Below are 19,602 nucleotides of genomic sequence, written 5' to 3' on the forward strand. Positions count from 1 at the left end.
AAGGGCAGTAATGAGGACATCATCATAATAAGATGTTATCTTATTCCTAATACCACTGCAATGTTGTTGTTGTTATTGTTTCAATTGATTATTTCTGCTATTTTCAGCAGAAGGCTGCTGTTGGGCGTATCATTTCATTAGCCGTTTCCAGCTGTCACTCAACGACCTTATGTCCCTCTCAATGCTGTCCTCATTCCCCTGCATGGTTAGTAATTGTACCCTGTGTGGAATGTGGGTAGAACACTGCTCTGTAATATTTCTGTCTTCTATTTAGAGTTTCTAGTCACTCGTTTAGCCCTTGTACCCTTTTTGTAATTCCCCTCCAGTCTTTCTGTTCTGCCTGTAGCCTTTGAAGTGGCAGTCAATCTCAATTCTCAGTAAAGTAACGGTGACCTGAATGTTACATGGCTCCAAAATATGTCTGGCCTCCCTCCTGAATGGAGAGAAAAAGAGAGGGAGACAGAGAGGGGAAGAGAGAGAGATTGCTCGGGCTCAAGTATAAATGGATTTTGGTTAGTTTTGTGATTGAGGAGAGAGAGCTCTTTTTATCACCCCGTCGTTGGCAGCTTTCTGCTGTGTTTGGAGGGTGAGGAGGAATGAGGACACGCTGACGATTACCCAGCACACTGGGAAACAACCCTGGGAGAAAAACTAAAAGACAGGGACCGAGATGGACGTCATCCTGTAACACAAAAAACCCTCAAATGAAGGGGACGGTGACAGGAGGGATAGGACAGGAAGTGACTTTCGAGAGAAGACAGAGATAAACTAGGCTGTTCTGGTTTTGAAACAATGGGAAGATAGTTTGTATCTCTGTGTTTCTCGCTCTGCTGATGAAGTGGAAATGGAGTGTGTTTGATTGGCATTGCCAATCAGGGCTAAAGTTGATTAGATAAATTTGAAGCAGGGAGTTATTTTTTCAATCATGGCCTGTCTGCACTGTTCTTTATTGGGAGAGCAGTGGCCTGTGAAATGACATGGCCCACAGTGTCACACACACAGAGAGAGAGAGAGAGAGAGAGAGCAGGCTGCACAAAGGTTTCCTTCTCTTTTGTCGGTGGCAGTCATTAGAGTTTATCTCTCTATAGGTCACACAGACAGACGGAGAAAATGCCTCAGGAGAGGGGAATCTGTGTGCATTCTAGAGGTCGACCGATTATGATTTTTCAATACCGATACCGATTATTGGAGGACCAAAAAAGCCGATACCAAATAATCTGCCGATTTTTAAAAATGTATTTGTAATAATGATAATTACAACAATACTGAATGAACACTTATTTTGACTTAATATAATACATCAATAAAATCTATTTAGCCTCAAATAAATAATGAAACATGTTCAATTTGGTTTAAATAATGCAAAAACAAAGTGTTGGAGAAGAAAGTAAAAGTGCAATATGTGCCATGTAAAAAAGCTAACGTTTAAGTTCCTTGCTCAGAACATGAGAACATATGAAAGCTGGTGGTTCCTTTTAACATGAGTCTTCAATATTCCCAGTGTCGTGGTAATTTCCTGTATTACTACGTGATGAGAGAGCAAACCATACACAAGTCAGAGTTATATTATAAAGTCCATCTTTAATTATATGAGCTTCACTATAGCCCTTTTGACTCTCAGATCAATTCAATGTCTATAAATGAATTTTCTGAGAGTCCTTACAAAACAATTCTTAGTATCTTTTATAGAAAAGGTACACGCCTCTCATCTTACATGACAAATAACAGATCTTAGGAACATTACAAAGAACCTTTTACTTGAAAGGGGAGTATCCCATCCAGATAGCATTAGCTATAAATTATCGTTCAGTTTGGTCTCTTTACCACTTAGTACCACTTAGGACCAAAACATTACCTCATCCAATGGCATATATCAATTGTCAATTCTAGATAATCCCATCTCAAATACACCCCCTCTTCGCCCCACCCCGGAGAAGCTCACTAAGGGGAGTGAACCTCTAGGTCATATACTATCTCAAGATTCATCAACACATCCGAGGGGTAATACAATGATTCCTGACACTGCCATACTCCTCCCCCCAATGGGAAAAGAAGGGAGTGACTAGCGTACAGACATAGTGGAGCCCTTCTCCCTTTCTGATATTCTGCATATTATGAAAATAAATAAAACATCTTATTTATCTATGTTACCTAACTAATTTTGATTCAGCTACGACACCAGTTAAGAAGTTTTAGGTTGTAGTTATAGGAATTATAGTACTATTTCTCTCTATACCATTTGTATTTCATTAACCTTTGACTATTGGATGTTCTTATAGGCACTTTAGTATTGCCAGTGTAGAAGTATAGCTTCCGTCCCTCTCCTCGCTCCTACCTGGGCTCGAACCAGGAACACATCAACAACAGCCACCCTCGAAACAGCGTTACCCATGCAGAGCAAGGGGAACAACCACTCCAAGTCTCAGAGCGAGTGACGTTTGAAACGCTATTAGCACGCACCCCGCTAACTAGCTAGCCATTTCACATCGGTTACACCAGCCTAATCTCGGGAGTTGATAGGCTTGAAGTCATAAACAGCGCAATTCTTGAAGCACAACGAAGAGCTGCTGGCAAAAAGCACGAAAGCGCTGTTTGAATGAATGCTTATGAGCCTGCTGCTGCCTACCACCGCTCAGTCAGACTGCTCTATCAAATCATTGACTTAGTTATAACATAATAACACACAGAAATACGAGCCTTAGGTCATTAACCTTTCATTGCTACCCATCCCGGATCCGGGAGCATCCTCATCAAAAAAGCTGACTAGCATAGCCTAGCCTAACGCGACAGGGATATCATATAATATAATTTTCATGAAATCACAAGTCCAATACAGCAAATGAAAGATAAACATCTTGTGAATCCAGCCATCATTTCCGATTTTTAAAATGTTTTACAGCGAAAACACAATATGTATTTCTATTAGCTAACCACAATAGCAAAAGACTCAACCGCATATTTTCACCATTTTTGTACCGCATAGGTAGCTATCACAAAACCGACCAAATAGAGATATAATTAGTCACTAACCAAGAAACAACTTCATCAGATGACAGTCTTATAACATGTTAAACAATAAATTTATGTTTTGTTCGAAAATGTGCATATTTGAGGTATAAATCATAGTTTTACATTGCAGCTACCATCAAAAATATCACCAAAGCAGCCAGAATAATTACAGAGAGCAACATGAAATACCTAAATACTCATCATAAAACATTTATGAAAAATACATGGTGTACAGCAAATGAAAGATGGACATCTTTTGAATCCAGCCAATATTTCAGATTTTTTAAGTGTTTTACAGCGAAAACACAATATAGCATTATATTAGCTTACCACAATAGCCAAACACACAAATGCATTTATCAGCAGCAAAAGGTAGCGATCGCAAAAAAACAGCAAAAGATATAAAATTAATCACTAACCTTGACCAACTTCAACAGATGACAGTCCTATAACATCAGGTTATACAATACACTTATGTTTTGTTCGAAAATGTGCATATTTTGATATTTTGAGCTGCAAACCGTGGTTATACATTGTGAATATGTAGCATCGATTCACCAGAATCTCCGGAGATATTTTGGACACTCACCTAATCTGACCAAAGAACTCATCATAAACTTTACTAAAAAATACATGTTGGACAGCAAATGAAAGATACACTAGTTCTTAATGCAACCGCCGTGTTAGATTTTTAAAAATAACTTTACCATAACAAACAGCTTACGTTATAGCGAGACAGCGCCCGCAAAAAGGGCGGAAAATAGAACTCTACATTTTCCACAGAAATACGAAATAACATCATAAATGGTTCTTACTTTTGCTGAGCTTCCATCAGAATCTTGTACAAGGAGTCCTTTGTCCAGAATAAATCGTTGTTTGGTTTTAAAATGTCCTCTTCTCCTGTCGAATTAGCAACCTTAGCTAGCCATGTGGCGCGAACATGTCCATCTTCTCCTGACGCAAAGAAAGGAAAATGCCAAAAGTCGCAATAAACGTTGAATAAACTGATACAACTCGGTTGAAAAAAACTACTTTATGATGTTTTTATCACATCTATCAAATAAAATCAGAGCCGGAGACATCCACCGTCTATACCGAACGCTTTTCAGAAGCCAATGCTGATGTCCTTCCCGCGCCTAGGTAGAGAAAGGAAATTGTGGTCACGTCATTCCAAGAGCTCTTGTTCGACCTCAGATCAAGCTAGACACCCCATTCCACCTTCCACTGCCTGTTGACATCTAGTGGAAGCCGTATGCAGTGCATGCAAATCCATAAATATTAAGCAATTGAATAGGCAGGCCCTGGAACAGAGCATCGTTTTCAGATTTTTCACTTCCTATCTGGAAGTTTGCTGCCAAATGAGTTCTGTTTTACTCACAGATTCTATCGAATAGTAATAATAATATGCATATTGTACGATCTAGAATAGAGTACGAGGCCGTTTAAATTGGGCACGATTTTTTCCAAAGTGGAAACAGCGCCCCCATATTGACAAGAAGTATGGTCGAATCCGGAAACTATCATCTCGAAATCAAGACGTTTATTCTTTCAGTGAAATACGGAACCATTCCGTATTTTATCTAACGGGTGGCATCCATAAGTCTAAATATTCCTGTTACATTGCACAACCTTCAATGTTATGTCATAATTACGTAAAATTCTGGCAAATTAGGCGGCCCAAACTGTTGCATATACACTGACTCTGCGTGCAATGAACGCAAGAGAAGTGACACAATTTCACCTGGTTAATATTGCCTGCTAACCTGGATTTCTTTTAGCTAAATATGCAGGTTTAAAAAATATATACTTCTGTGTATTGATTTTAAGAAAGGCATTGATGTTTATGGTTAGGTACACATTGGAGCAACGATACGCACCGCATCGATTATATGCAACGCAGGACACGCTAGATAAACTAGTAATATCATCAACCATGTGTAGTTAACTAGTGATTATGATTGATTGATTGATTATTTTTTATAAGATAAGTTTAATGCTAGCTAGCAACTTACCTTGGCTTCTACTGCATTCGCGTAACAGGCAGGCTCCTCGTGGAGTGCAATGTAATCAGGTGGTTAGAGCATTGGACTAGTTAACTGTAAGGTTGCAAGATTGAATCCCCAGAGCTGACAAGGTAAAAATCTGTCGTTCTGCCCCTGAACGAGGCAGTTAACCCACCGTTCCTAGGCCGTCATTGAGAATAAGAATGTGTTCTTAACTGACTTGCCTAGTTAAATAAAGATTAAATATTATTTTTTAATAATAATAATTCGGCCAAATCGGTGTCCAAAAATACCGATTTCCGATTGTAATTCCGATTAATCGGTCGACCTCTAGTGTATTCATATGTGTTGGTGGTCACGTGTAGGAGAAGGATTGTCATTAAATCACTATATTTTAATTTTAATTTGTTGATGCAAATATTTTGGGGGTGAAAATGGTTTTATTTACAACTATTAGCATTAATTGTGATAGTGTAATTAGTTCCATTGTGTATACATGATGTGAGTATTTACCGTTGTTTGTGTGTGTGTGTGTGTGTGTGTGTGTGTGTGTGTGTGTGTGTGTGTGTGTGTGTGTGTGTGTGTGTGTGTGTGTGTGTGTGTGTGTGTGTGTGTGTGTGCGCAGGTGCAGTCGGTGTCCCTCTTCCAGGAGTGGAGGTTCGCATCGTCATGACGAACGCAACCAGCACCACCATCGCCGAGGGCAACAGCAGAGAAACTCAGGTATTCAGCAGTCAGAAACACTCACATCCATAGATACATTAGGACTCCCAGATTCTGTGGAAAAATATCTGTCTAAAGAGTGTATTCATGTTGTTAAAAAACATATACAGTTAGCATGTCCAGGACCCTGTCTGTCTTAGCCACCCACTGTAGTGTGTGTGTGTGTGTGTGTGTGTGTCTTTAGGTGCGTCCAGGGTTGGAGGGGAAGGAGGGGGAGCTGATGGTGCGAGGAGACCAGGTCTTCACAGAGTACTGGAACAAACCAGAGGCCACCAGGGAGTCTTTCACTGAGGACGGCTGGTTCAAAACTGGTACAGTACAGTGTCTGTCAGGAACACACCGTCATCTCATGATTTATTGACTGGTATGCAGCTACACAGGCTCATAACTGGAGGGACAGCCTGATGATACAATACTATGAGGGCTGCAAAAGACTAGTGAATGTTTCACATGGTCTGTGGTGGCTGGGGTTCAACATGTTCTCTCTACTTCGCCAATCACACCCAGAACACTGGACGAGGCACGTTGTCAGAACTATGTTTGTCATGACCTCTCTTTCTCCAGGAGCTGTATTTAAACATTTAGGAAGAAGGCGTCTCGCTCCCCTTCAGTGACTGGCTTGTGATAAATGGAGGATGTGTGTTTTTGGTGCTGGGAGGCATTTCTCCTCTCTAAGTGGTTGTGACTCCTCTGTGGGTTGGGGAGAAGAAGAGCAGAGCTGTCAGTGGTGCGGAAGCCGACTAGGCCCTCTCTGGCCCAGTACATTCCCCCAAGGAGCCCCGCTTTAGTACAGGGCTACAGGGAGAGAGGAGCTGCTCAGAGAGAGAGAGAGAGAGAGAGAGAGAGAGAGAGAGAGAGAGAGAGAGAGAGAGAGAGAGAGAGAGAGAGAGAGAGAGAGAGAGAGAGAGAGAGAGAGAGAGAGAGAGAGAGAGAGAGAGAGAGAGAGAGAGAGAGAGAGAGAGAGAGAGAGAGAGAGAGAGAGAGAGAGAGAGAGAGAGAGAGAGAGAGAGAGAGAGAGAGAGAGAGAGAGAGAGAGAGAGAGAGAGAGAGAGAGAGAGAGAGAGAGAGAGAGAGAGAGAGAGAGAGAGAGAGAGAGATGGGCAGGGATAAAGGATGGAGAGAAGTGGGCAAGAAAGAGTGGAGGAGGTACAGATGGAGAGGGGGCTGCAGGGGCAGAGAGTCAGGGAGGAAGGAGAGGGGGATGCAGGGGCAGAGAGGGAGAGAGTCAGGGAGGAAGGAGAGAGGGCTGCAGGGGCAGAGAGGGAGAGAGTCAGGGAGAGCTGGCAGGGAGGAAGGCGGGAGCTGGCAGGGTGGAGTGGGTTTAATTGGCTTTTAGGGCTGGAAGGACAGAGTTCCAGTGCGCCGCACGCTGCTGTCACACCCCATTAGGCCCACTGGCCGGATAATGAGAGCCAGCACAATCAGCTCCCAGCAGACAGACCAGCCAGCCAGTCAGTCCCATAGCCAGCCACTGCTACTGCCAAGCACCCTGCCTGCCTGCCCCACCCGCCTGACTGCCTGCTCCATCCTACATACACATGCACACACACACAGTCACACTCACCATCACCTCAGGCAGCCTGCTTGCCATGGCGACCCTGCATCCACCAGCTCCATAGGCAGCTATATCCTCACTACCAGCCGAGGTTGGTGGGACAAGCTTTAGGAGAACAGGCTCATTGTAATGGCTGGACTGGAATTAATGGAACGGAGTCAAACATATGTTGGATTTGTTTGATACCGTTTCATTTATTCCATTCCAGCCATTACAATGAGCCTGTCCTCCTGTAGCTTGTCCCAGCAGCCTCCTCTGCTCACTACAGCACTACTTTACATTTACTTTGACATACCTCATATGCCCAGGCCTATTCACTCTATTCTGCTGCCCCCCTCCCTGACACTGGAGGTGTTAGGAGTCTGATGTCACCTCATCTGAAGGCTTGTGGCCAGTTCATATAGTTGAATAGGGAGGCTTGAGAATGTGCGCAGAGGTCCTTACTGTAATGATCATCTCATGACACAGTGTCAGTTTTCACAGTGCTATTCCCTGTCCAGTGCCTGGTTCTTTGTTTGTCACTATGTGTGATCCTGACTCTGTTGGTGTGCAGGCAGGGTGAAAAGGTGTGAGTTTCAAGACGAGTACTACTTACACTCTCCCTCACTTCCACCGACTTCCTCTCACACGCATACCCTTTTCACCCTCACACCTGCTCCCCCTCTTACACTCTCCCCCTCTCCGCCTCACTTCTCCATCTAACACTCCTCCCTCTCTCCCTCCCTCTCTCCCTTTCTTTACCCTCACCTGAACTAGCTGTCTGTCTCTCACCATCTCAATTTTTAACCCTCTCATCTTCCTATTGGATTTACATTTTTTTTAAATGTAACCTTTATTTAACTAGGCAAGTCAGTTAAGAACAAATTCTTATTTACAATGACGGCCTACACCGGCCAAACCCAGACGACGCTGGACCAATTGTGCGCCGCCCTATGGGACTCCCAATCACGGCCGGTTGTGATACAGCCTGGATTTTGAACCAGGGTGTCTGTAGTGATGCCTCTAGCACGGAGATGCAGTGCCTTAGACCGCTGCGCCACTCTGGATTTTACCCTGTGTGCTCACCCTTTACCATACACACAGACTCCCTCAGAGAGAGAGGGGTAAGGAGAGAGGACGAGGGAGATGAAGAGAACAGGGAGAGCCAAGAGGTCAACATGGTTTCTGTTTGCCTGGCGGTCTCTTTAATTGGGTAAGTGTGGCCCTGCTGCAGCCTGACTGGCACCTCTATGGATAAGCTGTCACCCTGTTGAGCGCTCACTTTGCGCCCATCTCCACACCACGTTTGTTCCCATTGATTTTCCTCACTTCTCTTTGTGTCAACTCACTCGCTCGGCCTCTCCTCTCCTCCAATCTGCCCTGCTTTCAAACATACTCCTCAGTAGCTCCCTTTCAGCTGTCTGTGTCTGCTAGATTACCTACCAGGGAGGGGGACAGAGTGTGTGTCAGTCTCGTTAACTGGCCAGGGGCTCTAGGCCACCTATTGAGCAGATCATTCACACTGGTTTAGAGTTTGTCTGGGGTCTACCATGCCAATGGCCTCCCAAGTATACAGCACTAATGATGAGCCAGTCTCTGGACATAGTAACTGAAACCTTGCCTCCACTAGTCTCATCCCTCTATCAGGATCTTAACATCTTTTCAACCTCGGGACAACCAAGGTGACACACAAGCACCCAGACGATGTGAGGAATCCTGCCAAGGCCTAACGCCATCATGAATTCATAACCAGCGTTGTGGATGGATCGTTATCTTTGACTCCCTCCATAAAATATTGACTGTGGTCAGATTTCTTCTGCCTCTGGTGTTTGTGTGCAGGCTGCCTGCCTGTGTGGTTAGGCTCTAACGAATAAGGTTTTCCATTGTGCCAGTGCAGACCTTAAGACTGTCCCTCGTAAACAAGACCATTCATTTTATTAGCCGTAGCGCTGCGGAGATAGAAATGGAGAGGGGGAGAGGTAGAGGAAGAAAGAGGGAGAGACTGAGAGAAGTGGGGATCAGCTGGTCTCCAGCAATCTAGCAGGACAGCTCACTCTTTTTCCCCGGGAATGGATTATACGCTGAAAAACAATAAATAATTATATCTATCAATAAATAAAGATGACTGGGAGGGAAAGCATTAGCAATTTTCCAAATGCTGCGTGCACATACCTATGAATAATGGAGGCGTCCTAAAAGTTGCCAGTTCTCAGGTAAGCACTGTTTGGGGACTGCACATTAGCCTTGCTGTGCTCGTAATAACAGGCAGGCTTGGATGTGGGTGTGCAGGCCACTGGAGGGAGTGGGGAGAATGCTAACTAGGGTGAGAGGAGAGTAGTGGAGCTCATCTCAGGGCAGAGCTTCAGAGTATCTGTAGAGAAGAATGTGAGAAAGTCCCCAAATACAAGTGTGCCAAGCTTGTAGTGTCATACCCAAGAAGACCCAAGGCTGTAATCGCTGCCAAAGGTGCTTCAACAAAGTACTGAGTGAAGTGTCTGAATACTTATGTACATTTATTTTATTTTTTTACAAAAATGTCTAAAAACCAGTTTTTGCTTTGTCATTATGGGGTATTGTGTGTAGATTGATGAACGGTAGGAAACTATTTAATCAATTTTTAAGTAAGGCTGTAACGTATACAAATGTGGAAAAAGTCAAGGGGTCTGAATACTTTGTATATACTGTATATTTGATTTGTTTTATGATACTTGGAGTATATACAATATAATTTCATCAAAAATAATATTGCAATACTCTCATGTCGATTTCCCCCCCCCCCCCCCCCCCGATCACTAGTCTGTGGTCCGTTGATTTTGTGTGTAGTTTGTACTGTGGCCGGATTTTGCATTCAATCTGCAAATATTTTTTACATTTGTGTGTGTGTGCTCAGTGCGTGTTAGGTTTTAGAGTTTTGTCAGTCTTAACCTCTCAGCTGAGGTGAAACTAGTGTCTGCAGGACAGTCAGCAGCCTTATTTTCCAGGCAGGCAGCCATCACTAGTGATTTAAGCATTCCTCCATTGCTCCCAGCAGTGTTCTTCACCTCCTCTCCCTTCCTCCCTCTCCCCTCCCACCCTCCCCAATGTCACATTTCACCTCCGGTCACAACGCGGTGCCCCTCCAATGTCACATTCCCCTCACGGCTCTACCACCCAGCCTCCCCTTGTTCCATTTCCCCCATGGTAAGGCCACACGTCCATTCCAATGAAATGTTCCAATCAAGGTGTTGACATGTGGAGCAAGATATGTGGTAAACACTAGTTCTACATTGAAATGCTATAAACATTCTGTGTGCCCGAAGAAGAAACAAAGACAGCCCACATGAGATTTATTGACCTACTCTACTTTTGTCTTGGCATTGATTTCCTCTTTTTAGCGGAAAGACTGATAGATAAATAGTGAATATTTTCTGAGCTGGCTGTCAACTGTAGACATGCTGTGGCTGATGGCAGATGGAAGGGGATGGAGGGACCTCTTTGTGCTGTTCTGATAGAGTTGGCTGTGAGATGAGAGGATGGAGGTATAGGTAGGATGGAAGGAACAGGCTATAAGTATTTTTAGACTCGCTGATAAGGCAGGGAAATGCCTGCAGTACATTGATAGGCATACCAGCATTACCGCTTCAGTGTAGGCAGTGTGCTGCCATGTTGATCTCTGCTATGTCTTGGCATAAATGGTTACTGTTTAGATTCTAGGGTGCTTGCTACTGCACCAGCTCTGTGTGTCAACATGGTGAACAGTTCCATGCAAACTGCAGTCAAGTAGTTAGTGTAAGTACACGCCAGATCTCCGGGAGAGGTTATCAATCGTAAAAGTTTGCTCGCTATCTCGCCAAGACGACAATCAACCGCGAGCAACATAGTCAGGAACATTAACATAAAGCAATTCTCTCCCTTTAATTGCATTGTACTATACAAATTAGATCACTCATCCGAGTGCGAAGCCGCTTTCTTGTACGATATTAATTACGCAAAAAAGGAGCTGTGACAAAAGTTAAGGATGATAAATAACATCAGAGCTGGTGATTTTTGTCAGCGGTAGTCTGTTATTCATCCTCATTAGCTGTTCCATTTAGCCGCCTGGGTTTTAATGTTGGCATTAATATTAATGTCTCCCTGCTTTGTGTTGAATGTTGTTCTTCTAGAGAGATGGCTGTGAACAGAGTAGCAACCCCCCCCATTCATCCAGCTCCGATAAGGCCTTCTCCTCTTGCTGTGATGCTGGATGTTCTCACTGAGAACATGGCTACTAGCTTATCTTCATCACTGCGCTACTTACTTGGTTGATGGCGTCTTGTGTGAGGTGAAAATGCTGATTGACTGATACAGGACCAACTTGATGTCCTTAAACTTGCAACTGGCACAGAAATTGTACCATGTGTTCCATGTGTCTCTTTCTAACACCTAGAGCAGCGGCGCCTGGAGTTGACAGAAGTGTGTGTGACGCTGAGCGTGGCCTTTGTCATTTGTCTCACTCTGCCCTTTCTAGAGCCCCCCCTCACCAAAACCTCCCACGGTGTAAAGACCCAAAGACGAGCGTGGGTGTATGTTTGTGCCTCTGCGTTTTTTGTTTTGGCTTTGGGCGGTGCTGACTGTCACTTCCCTGCCTTTTCCCTGTCTCAGACTTCCAGCCTGGCTTGAGATCATGGTGGCAGGCAGGGGGAGACAGACACTGGCAACGTGCTGAGAGGAGAAAGGAGAGGAGATATGCCACTGCAGACCAGGATACTTTTTCTGCGCTCCATCTTCTATTCTATTCCACTGTTTTTAATTTCTTCCGTGCCATCCATCGTTTTTTTTTTCATGCCTACGAAGGAGATGAAAGCCCAGCGCAATTAGGCTTCTTATCGTTTTAATTAAGAAAGCCACTCGTCCATATCTCCACTCCTCCTCCGCTTGTCCTCCACAACAGTACAGACTGAGACTGGGTTGTCAAATCACAACTATTCTTCAGTGTGTCCAAAAGCCACCCTCTCCATTTTTATCAGTTTCTTCTCCAATCACTATTCCCACTGGTCCCTCATTCCAAACAGGCGCTGTTTCGCTCTCCTTATTTTCCCGTTCCTCAAAGACATAAGGTCACAACAGCCATCGTCAAGTGAGCACCAAGTGTGTCAAAGTCAGCTGAAGTGTGTTTGACTGTACTGTATGTTAGTAATATGTCTGTCTGCTGTGAGTGTAGACCCCTTTCCCCTCAGACATCATTGAGCAGTAAAGAGGGGTGAAGTGAAAAGCTATGCATATATTCCCCTCCACCCCCATGGCATCCCACTTATCTGTAGTCATGTAAAACATGTTCTCATTCTACTTTCTATTTACATGAGAACGGGGCTACACGCCTGTGACTAAATTATTCCTGGCTTTTGGGGTTTTCTTCCTTAAAACCGAAGGGAAGGAAGGGGAAACTGTAAATACACTATTACTGATGTTAACACCCATCCAGTTCCTCTGCTCCCCCCTTCTCCCCCAATCCTCCTCTCCTCCCCCGTTGCCCCGGTCTATCAGTGCAGAGCAGTGGTCTGTGAAGAAATTCCCAATATCTAAATTTACACACTGTATCAATCTTGTTTAATAGACTGGAAAGCTTATTGCTCCGACGCGGAGCCGGGAGAGAGGGCAGTGGTGATAAATTGCGGCGTCCCTGCGACAGCCGCCCGTGATGTATAATGAAATATTTATGATTTATCCCGGCTAATAAACTGAAATGAAGTGCGTGATGTATGGGAACAGATGGGCCCTCTATTGATGCTGTGCTCGGCGGAGGCAGGGAGGAGAGAGAGAGGAGAGGGAGGAGGGCAGGCAATGGGAGAGGAAGAGACACTGTACGAAGGAGGGGGGAGGGGAGAGAGAGAGCAAGAGGAGAGAGAGAGAAAGGGGAGACAGAGAGGAGGGGATGGAGGAGTCGCAGTACTGAAAGAGGAGCGTGCTGAAAGAGGCAGGATGGATAGAGGGATGTTGAGAGGATAGATTCATGTATTTTGGGAGGTTGAGATGATTAAGTGTGTGAGTGATAGAGAGGAGATGAGAGACTTTAACTAAACTGGTTTTGATTTATGCTTAAGTCTTTATCTAGTATTTCCTTACCTTGATACCATATACGATGGCAAGTGTGTACTATTCATATGATAATGTACACTGACATGAGTCATAGAATGTAGAGGTGACTATATCGTCTGGTAGAAGTGAGACTGAATAGAAGGTCATGTCGTAGTTCTCTTCTCCTGATGCTGTATCTCTAATGAAGGAGGGGTGACCTTGAGATGTGTGAGAGAGAGGCTGGGTGACCTTGTGGATGTGTCAACAGCTGCACCTTCCACTTGTCCTCCACCAGTCACCAGCCCTGGGCCAGGCCCTGTTCTCCAGCACCTGTTTACCCCCCCCCCCCCCCCCCTCCAATACACTCCCACACCTCTCACACACCCCAAATAACCCCCACACCTCTCACACACCCCAATACACCCACACACCTCTCACACACCCCAATACACCCCCACACCTCTCACACCCCCCAATACACCCACACACCTCTCACACACCCCAATACACCCACACACCTCTCACACACCCCAATACACCCACACACCTCTCACACACCCCCACACCTCTCACACACCCCAATACACCCCTACACCTCTCACCCACCCCAATATACCCCCACACCTCTCACACACCCCAATACAACCTCTCACATAGACCCCCACACCTCTCACACTGCCTAATACACCCCACACCTCTCACACACCCCAATACACCCCCACACCTCTCACACACCCCAATATACCCTAATACACCCTAATTTACCCCACACCTCTCACACAGCCCAATACACCCACACACCTCTCACATACCCCAATACAGCCCTACACCTCTCACATACCCCAATACAGCCCTACACCTCTCACACACCCCAATACACCCACACACCTCTCACATACCCCAATACAGCCCTACACCTCTCACATACCCCAATACAGCCCTACACCTCTCACACACCCCAATACACCCACACACCTCTCACATACCCCAATACACCCCACACCTCTCACACAGCCTTCATTTCCCTCTCCCTGCCTCAGCTGGGGACTCTGTAATGATCCACCAGAACTCTCGCCTTCTCTCCACACCTCCCCCTCGCCACATCTCAGTCCCATACTCATCCTCCACAATGACCCACTTCCCCTCTTCATCATCCCCCAGCCCCAGCTGAGCCCTCACGCTCAATAACCAGCCCCTTATCACACTCAATAACCAGCCCCTTATCACACCCAATAACCAGCCCCTTATCACACTCAATAACCAGCTCCCACACACTTCACACACACACATAAACTCCCCCTTCCACACACCACTCCCAAACAGACACACACACACACCCCTCCAGTACTCCCCCGGGGTCACACCAGTAGGTGTCTATCATGGCTCTTCTGTCTGAGGTCACAGTATGACAGTCAGTCAGTGTTCCTCTCCTCAGCCTCTCTCTGACCCCTGGCTGGTAGGTGTGGCATTTCCACTGAGAGAAAGTGTTACCTAGTGATGAGGTGTCAGGTGGCCTGGATGTCAGCCAGCTCCCAGATATGGTCCACGGATGTTTGTGTTTTTCTATATTATATAGGCTGCTGTTTTTACAGTGCCACAGAGACGGCCCGGCACACCTGAGTCTTGGCGTTGTGCTGCTAATCAGTGGTGGGCATGGGGGAGGTAATTAAGGGGAACTCCAGCTGAGCTTCTAACTCTCTCCTTCCTCTCAGCTATTTGCCCAAGAGATAGAGGCAAAGCAGGTTGAATGCATCAGCTGTGTGTGTGTGTGTGTGTGTGTGTGTGTGTGTGTGTGTGTGTGTGTGTGTGTGTGTGTGTGTGTGTGTGTGTGTGTGTGTGTGTGTGTGTGTGTGTGTGTGTGTGTGTGTGTGTGTGTGTGTGTGTGTGTGTGTGTGTGTTTGTGTGTGTGTAGCGTCCAGTATATTGCCATTCACCTGCTGATTGATGGAGCTCTCAGTCTCAGCTGTTCTGCTGTGGACTGTGGACTGTGCTGGCCATGTTTACTGTGGTTCCTCTGAGTCTCTGACACACTAATGAAGCAGGCCTGCGTTGTGGTACTGTGACTCTCTGAAACACTGAGCAGGCCTGCTTCATTATGCCACCCACCCTCTCTCCCTCCTGCACACACAAGCCTGTATTACACACAATATGCCAAGTCATGTGACAACCCGGTGGGAGTAGGGGTTGAATGATGGAGTGTGTGTGTGTTTTTCAGTGCGTGGTAGATGGACCTATGATAGACGAGGACTGTTAAGCATTTGTTGTTGTTGTTGCTGTGTTTCTCCTATCTTAAAGCCCAGTCTCCCTGTGTTTGTATGGTGTCCTGCAGGGGACACAGCGGTCTATAAGAATGGAGTGTACTGGATCATGGGCCGCACCTCTGTGGACATCATAAAGAGTGGAGGCTATAAGATCAGTGCTCTGGAGGTGGAGCGACACCTGCTAGCTCACCCTGATATCACAGGTAAACACACCCTCTATTGGCTCCTTTATGGTGCTTTTCCACTGCAGGGACTTACACTGGCGCTTGGCCTGAAGACTCAGGCTTTTGTGTTCCCATGGCTGGCACCATTAGATTGGTTGGGTTTAAACAACATTCATCATTTTACTCGTTGAAATATTACAGTAGCTTTCAGGGTGTGTCTAATTTCTGGGTGTTATGCTGATGTGTGGTGACCCTTGACCTCTCAGATGTGGCTGTGATTGGTGCTCGGGACGCCACCTGGGGACAGAAGGTGACAGCGGTGGTGCAGCTGAAGAGGGGGCGGAGCATGACTCTGTCAGAGCTGAAGACCTGGGCCAGGTAACAGGCAACACGAAGGACATTAATGTCACACTAGTTTTATAGCACCATAAAGCAGCATTATTAAAACCATTTTATAAACACTATAACTCCCAATAACTGTGGAAGTATTTATTTCAAAACCATTCATTGTACCACATCCATAAAAGTGCTTATAAATTGTAGATCCACTGTATTACAAACGTGTGCCAGACCGAATTCTAATAGATATTCTATAGCTAGCTGTCTCCTAGCTAGCTGTGCTTTGTCATGCTGCTCCATTCCATCAAACATTTGGTGTTCAGGGTTCTGTGGCTTTACTCTTTGGGAACACGCGACAAACCTTAAATCGTGTGTTTTTGAAAATAGAATTGCGTCCACCGCATTTATTGAATTAGAGGAAGACTTCACTGCTCAGTCCCCCGAGGAGTCATCCAGACTTGTTTATAGTAACTGCTGCTGAAGCCTCAAAATCAATAGCAACCTAACTACTGGAGAGAGAGAGAGAGAGAGAGACCACTCTCATTTAACTGAAGAGGCCAAGGGCAGATGTGGACTGATGAAGGGAGCTGAGGAGAGAATAGAGAGAGAGGGAGGATGAGGAAATGAGGGATTTTGATGGTGGAGGTCTGTCAGGCATGCAAGCCGTTGCTGTTTCGGTCTTGGCTTCTTTTTTTCTCTAAATGTCACTGGTTTATTTTGCCCCCCAACACTGGCAGAAGACACATGTCCCTTTCTGTGGAGTGGCTCAGGGCATGTCTCTCTCTCTCTCCTTATGCCCCCTCTCCGTCTCCCTCCATCTGTCTTTGTCTTTCTCTCTATCACTCTCTGCCCACCCCGTGTGTGCGCGCTGTGGGCTCCATATGGTGTGGGGGTGTGCAGGCCCTACTGCTGTGGCCTGCTGGTCCTGCATGGTGGATTAGCAGCGCTGCCTGTCTGCCAATGACCCTGCCCCCCCACCCACAGGTGCTGCCTGCGGGCGGTAAAGCACAGGGCCAAGGCAGGGCCAGCCAGGGTGAAGGAGATGGAGAGGATGAACAGAAAGGGGTGGGACAAAAAAGTGCATGGATGCTCACTCCTCAGTGCCCCGGCTTCAGCTGTCACCCTGTATCTCTGTCAATCGCTGTGTTCCTCACTAGCTAGTGCAGACACACACAAACACTAACACACACGCATACATACACAACAGGCAGAGTCTCCGAGAGATGGGTGTGTGAACAAGCCCCATTAGACAGACACACACACACACACACATATAGTTGTGTGACACAGTCATGCAGTCATATGTATAGAGAGCAATGCAGAGAGAGAGAGAGACAGACCCATCTGCTGCGAGGGACAGAAGTATGATTTATTGATTGACTATTCTCTGTCTATCGCCACAACACAGCCATTAGATAATAAAAACGCTTCAGGCATCACGGCTCGACATAACAACCATGCATTCAAAATGGCAGACATTTAATTAGCTCAGCCTTGTGTTTTTGCCTTGACTATTTTGTTTTTATTTCATGCTGATTACATTGTTTTGTATTAACCAAATAGGAAATGTCTTGAAGCAGTCTGGGGGATATTACCGAGGGAGAGAGACGCTCTAGTGCGTATGAAGGACGTTCTCTTATCTCTCAAACTGACTGCAACACCAGAGGCTCAGCCTTTGTTCCACTGTAATTGTTATTGTGTGTACGCTCAAGTAGTGTCTCGTGGCTTTGTGCCTGTGTGTGCGTGCCTGTGTGTTAAGCAGTAGAAGAGTTAATATGTGCATGCCTTTATATGTGTTTCAGTCCTGTGTGTTAATTGTGTTGTGTTTCAGTCCTGTGTGTTAATTGTCATGTGTTGTGTTTCAGTCCTGTGTGTTAATTGTCATGTGTTGTGTTTCAGTCCTGTGTGTTAATTGCCATGTGTTGTGTTTCAGTCCTGTGTGTTAATTGTCATGTGTTGTGTTTCAGTCCTGTGTGTTAATTGGCATGTGTTGTGTTTCAGTCCTGTGTGTTAATTGGCATGTGTTGTGTTTCAGTCCTGTGTGTTAATTGGCATGTGTTGTGTTTCAGTCCTGTGTGTTAATTGGCATGTGTTGTGTTTCAGAGAGCACATGGCCCCATACACCATCCCTACAGGCCTGGTCCTGGTGGAGGAGATGCCCAGGAACCAGATGGGGAAGGTCAACAAGAAGGACCTACTCAAGCACTTCTTCCCCAGCTAACTAGTAGAGAAGCCTGCACCTCCTTCACGGCCCACCTCCTCCATGACACCTCCCTCCAGCAGGAGCAGAGACCCTCCTCATACTACAGTAAACCATTGAGATGAGCTCCAAGTGACTGACTCATCAGACAGTGGTCTGGGGAAGAATGAAGAGACCTCATTGAGGATCCCACTAACTACACCGCTGACCCCACTCAGCTCTGAGTTACCGTAGGACTGTTCACTGCTGGGCCTGGAGGCACTGAGCTCAACAGTGCTGTCTTACACGTGATTAAACTGCTATAGAGATATATTTAGTTTGGCTGCTATGACAGAGAACTGATTTAATACGATAAGGCTGCGGTGCCTTCTTTAAAGACTGAGTGCTGCGATCATTAGCATGACTGGGGTTCATGACATGAATAATTATGCCAACACACAAGTACATTAAGAAACCGTGAAAACGATAAGAGCAGCAAGAGATCCTTGACATTATACACAGAAGAAGAAGAAGAGGGGAATACAGTGCATTCTTAAATTGTTCATAATTACAATCCAGATGGATGCCCTTGAATTGGCAATGAAGTTTATTTTAATGTAATAAAATGGATGATGTATGGACATGCCGTTTTTGGTGTTTGGTTTATTGATTGCAGCCTTGCTTAATATTCAGCTACTGTGTAAGGGGTGACATATTGTGTGTGTGTGTGTGTGTGTGTGTGTGTGTAGGTAGGTAGGTGTGTGCAGCTGTGGTTACACAGGTGTGATGAGAGCCTAGAGGCAGAGAGGAAGGAGTCTAGATAGAGAAGTGTCCCACAGCTGGGAATCCTCCACCCTCTCTTCTCCATCATCCACCTCTCTTTTCATCTCTCCTACAGGCTACTGTGAGAGATAGTGACTACGCCATTCATTGTTTGACACCATCATCATGGGTCAAGAACGGATAACTTGAGCATTCCCTCTTAGCAGAATGGTGACATTTCATATACTACACTGAATAAAAATATAAATGCATCATGTAAAGTGTTTGTCCAATGTTTCATGAGCTAAAATATCTCACAAATGTTCCATACGCACAAAAATATCTCAAATGATGTACGTACATTTGGTTACATCCCTGTTAGTGAGCATTTCTCCTTTGCCAAGGTAATCCATCCATGTTACAGGTCTGGCATATCAAGAAGCTGATTAAACAGCATGATCATTACACAGGTGCACCTTGTGCTGGGGACAATAAAAGGCCAGTCTAAAATGTGCAGTTTTGTCACACAACACAAGTTTTGAGGACGCGTGCATTTGGGCATGCTCACTGCAGGAAAGTCCACCAGAGCTGTTGC

At 45.5% G+C, this 19,602-nt stretch overlaps 1 protein-coding gene across 3 annotated transcripts in view; it reads left to right on the forward strand.

The window, feature by feature from the left end:
• acsf3 (acyl-CoA synthetase family member 3) overlaps positions 1-18,886 on the forward strand; it is a 43,104-nt gene extending 24,218 nt beyond the window's left edge. For 2 of the 3 annotated variants that reach the window (XM_071381654.1, XM_071381652.1), the window contains 6 exons: positions 5,638-5,735; positions 5,920-6,046; positions 15,632-15,766; positions 15,994-16,105; positions 17,630-17,681; positions 18,170-18,886. In XM_071381654.1, coding sequence (XP_071237755.1) covers positions 5,638-5,735; positions 5,920-6,046; positions 15,632-15,766; positions 15,994-16,105; positions 17,630-17,681; positions 18,170-18,391 — 746 coding nt within the window. In that variant the 3' untranslated portion in view covers positions 18,392-18,886. The remainder of the gene's footprint in view (positions 1-5,637; positions 5,736-5,919; positions 6,047-15,631; positions 15,767-15,993; positions 16,106-17,629; positions 17,682-18,169) is intronic. The other variant, XM_071381655.1, reaches the window with a different exon arrangement.
• The last annotated feature ends 716 nt before the right edge of the window (positions 18,887-19,602 follow it).

The sequence above is a fragment of the Salvelinus alpinus genome, chromosome 33 (genome assembly GCF_045679555.1).
Source record: "Salvelinus alpinus chromosome 33, SLU_Salpinus.1, whole genome shotgun sequence".
Lineage (NCBI taxonomy): Eukaryota > Metazoa > Chordata > Actinopteri > Salmoniformes > Salmonidae > Salvelinus > Salvelinus alpinus.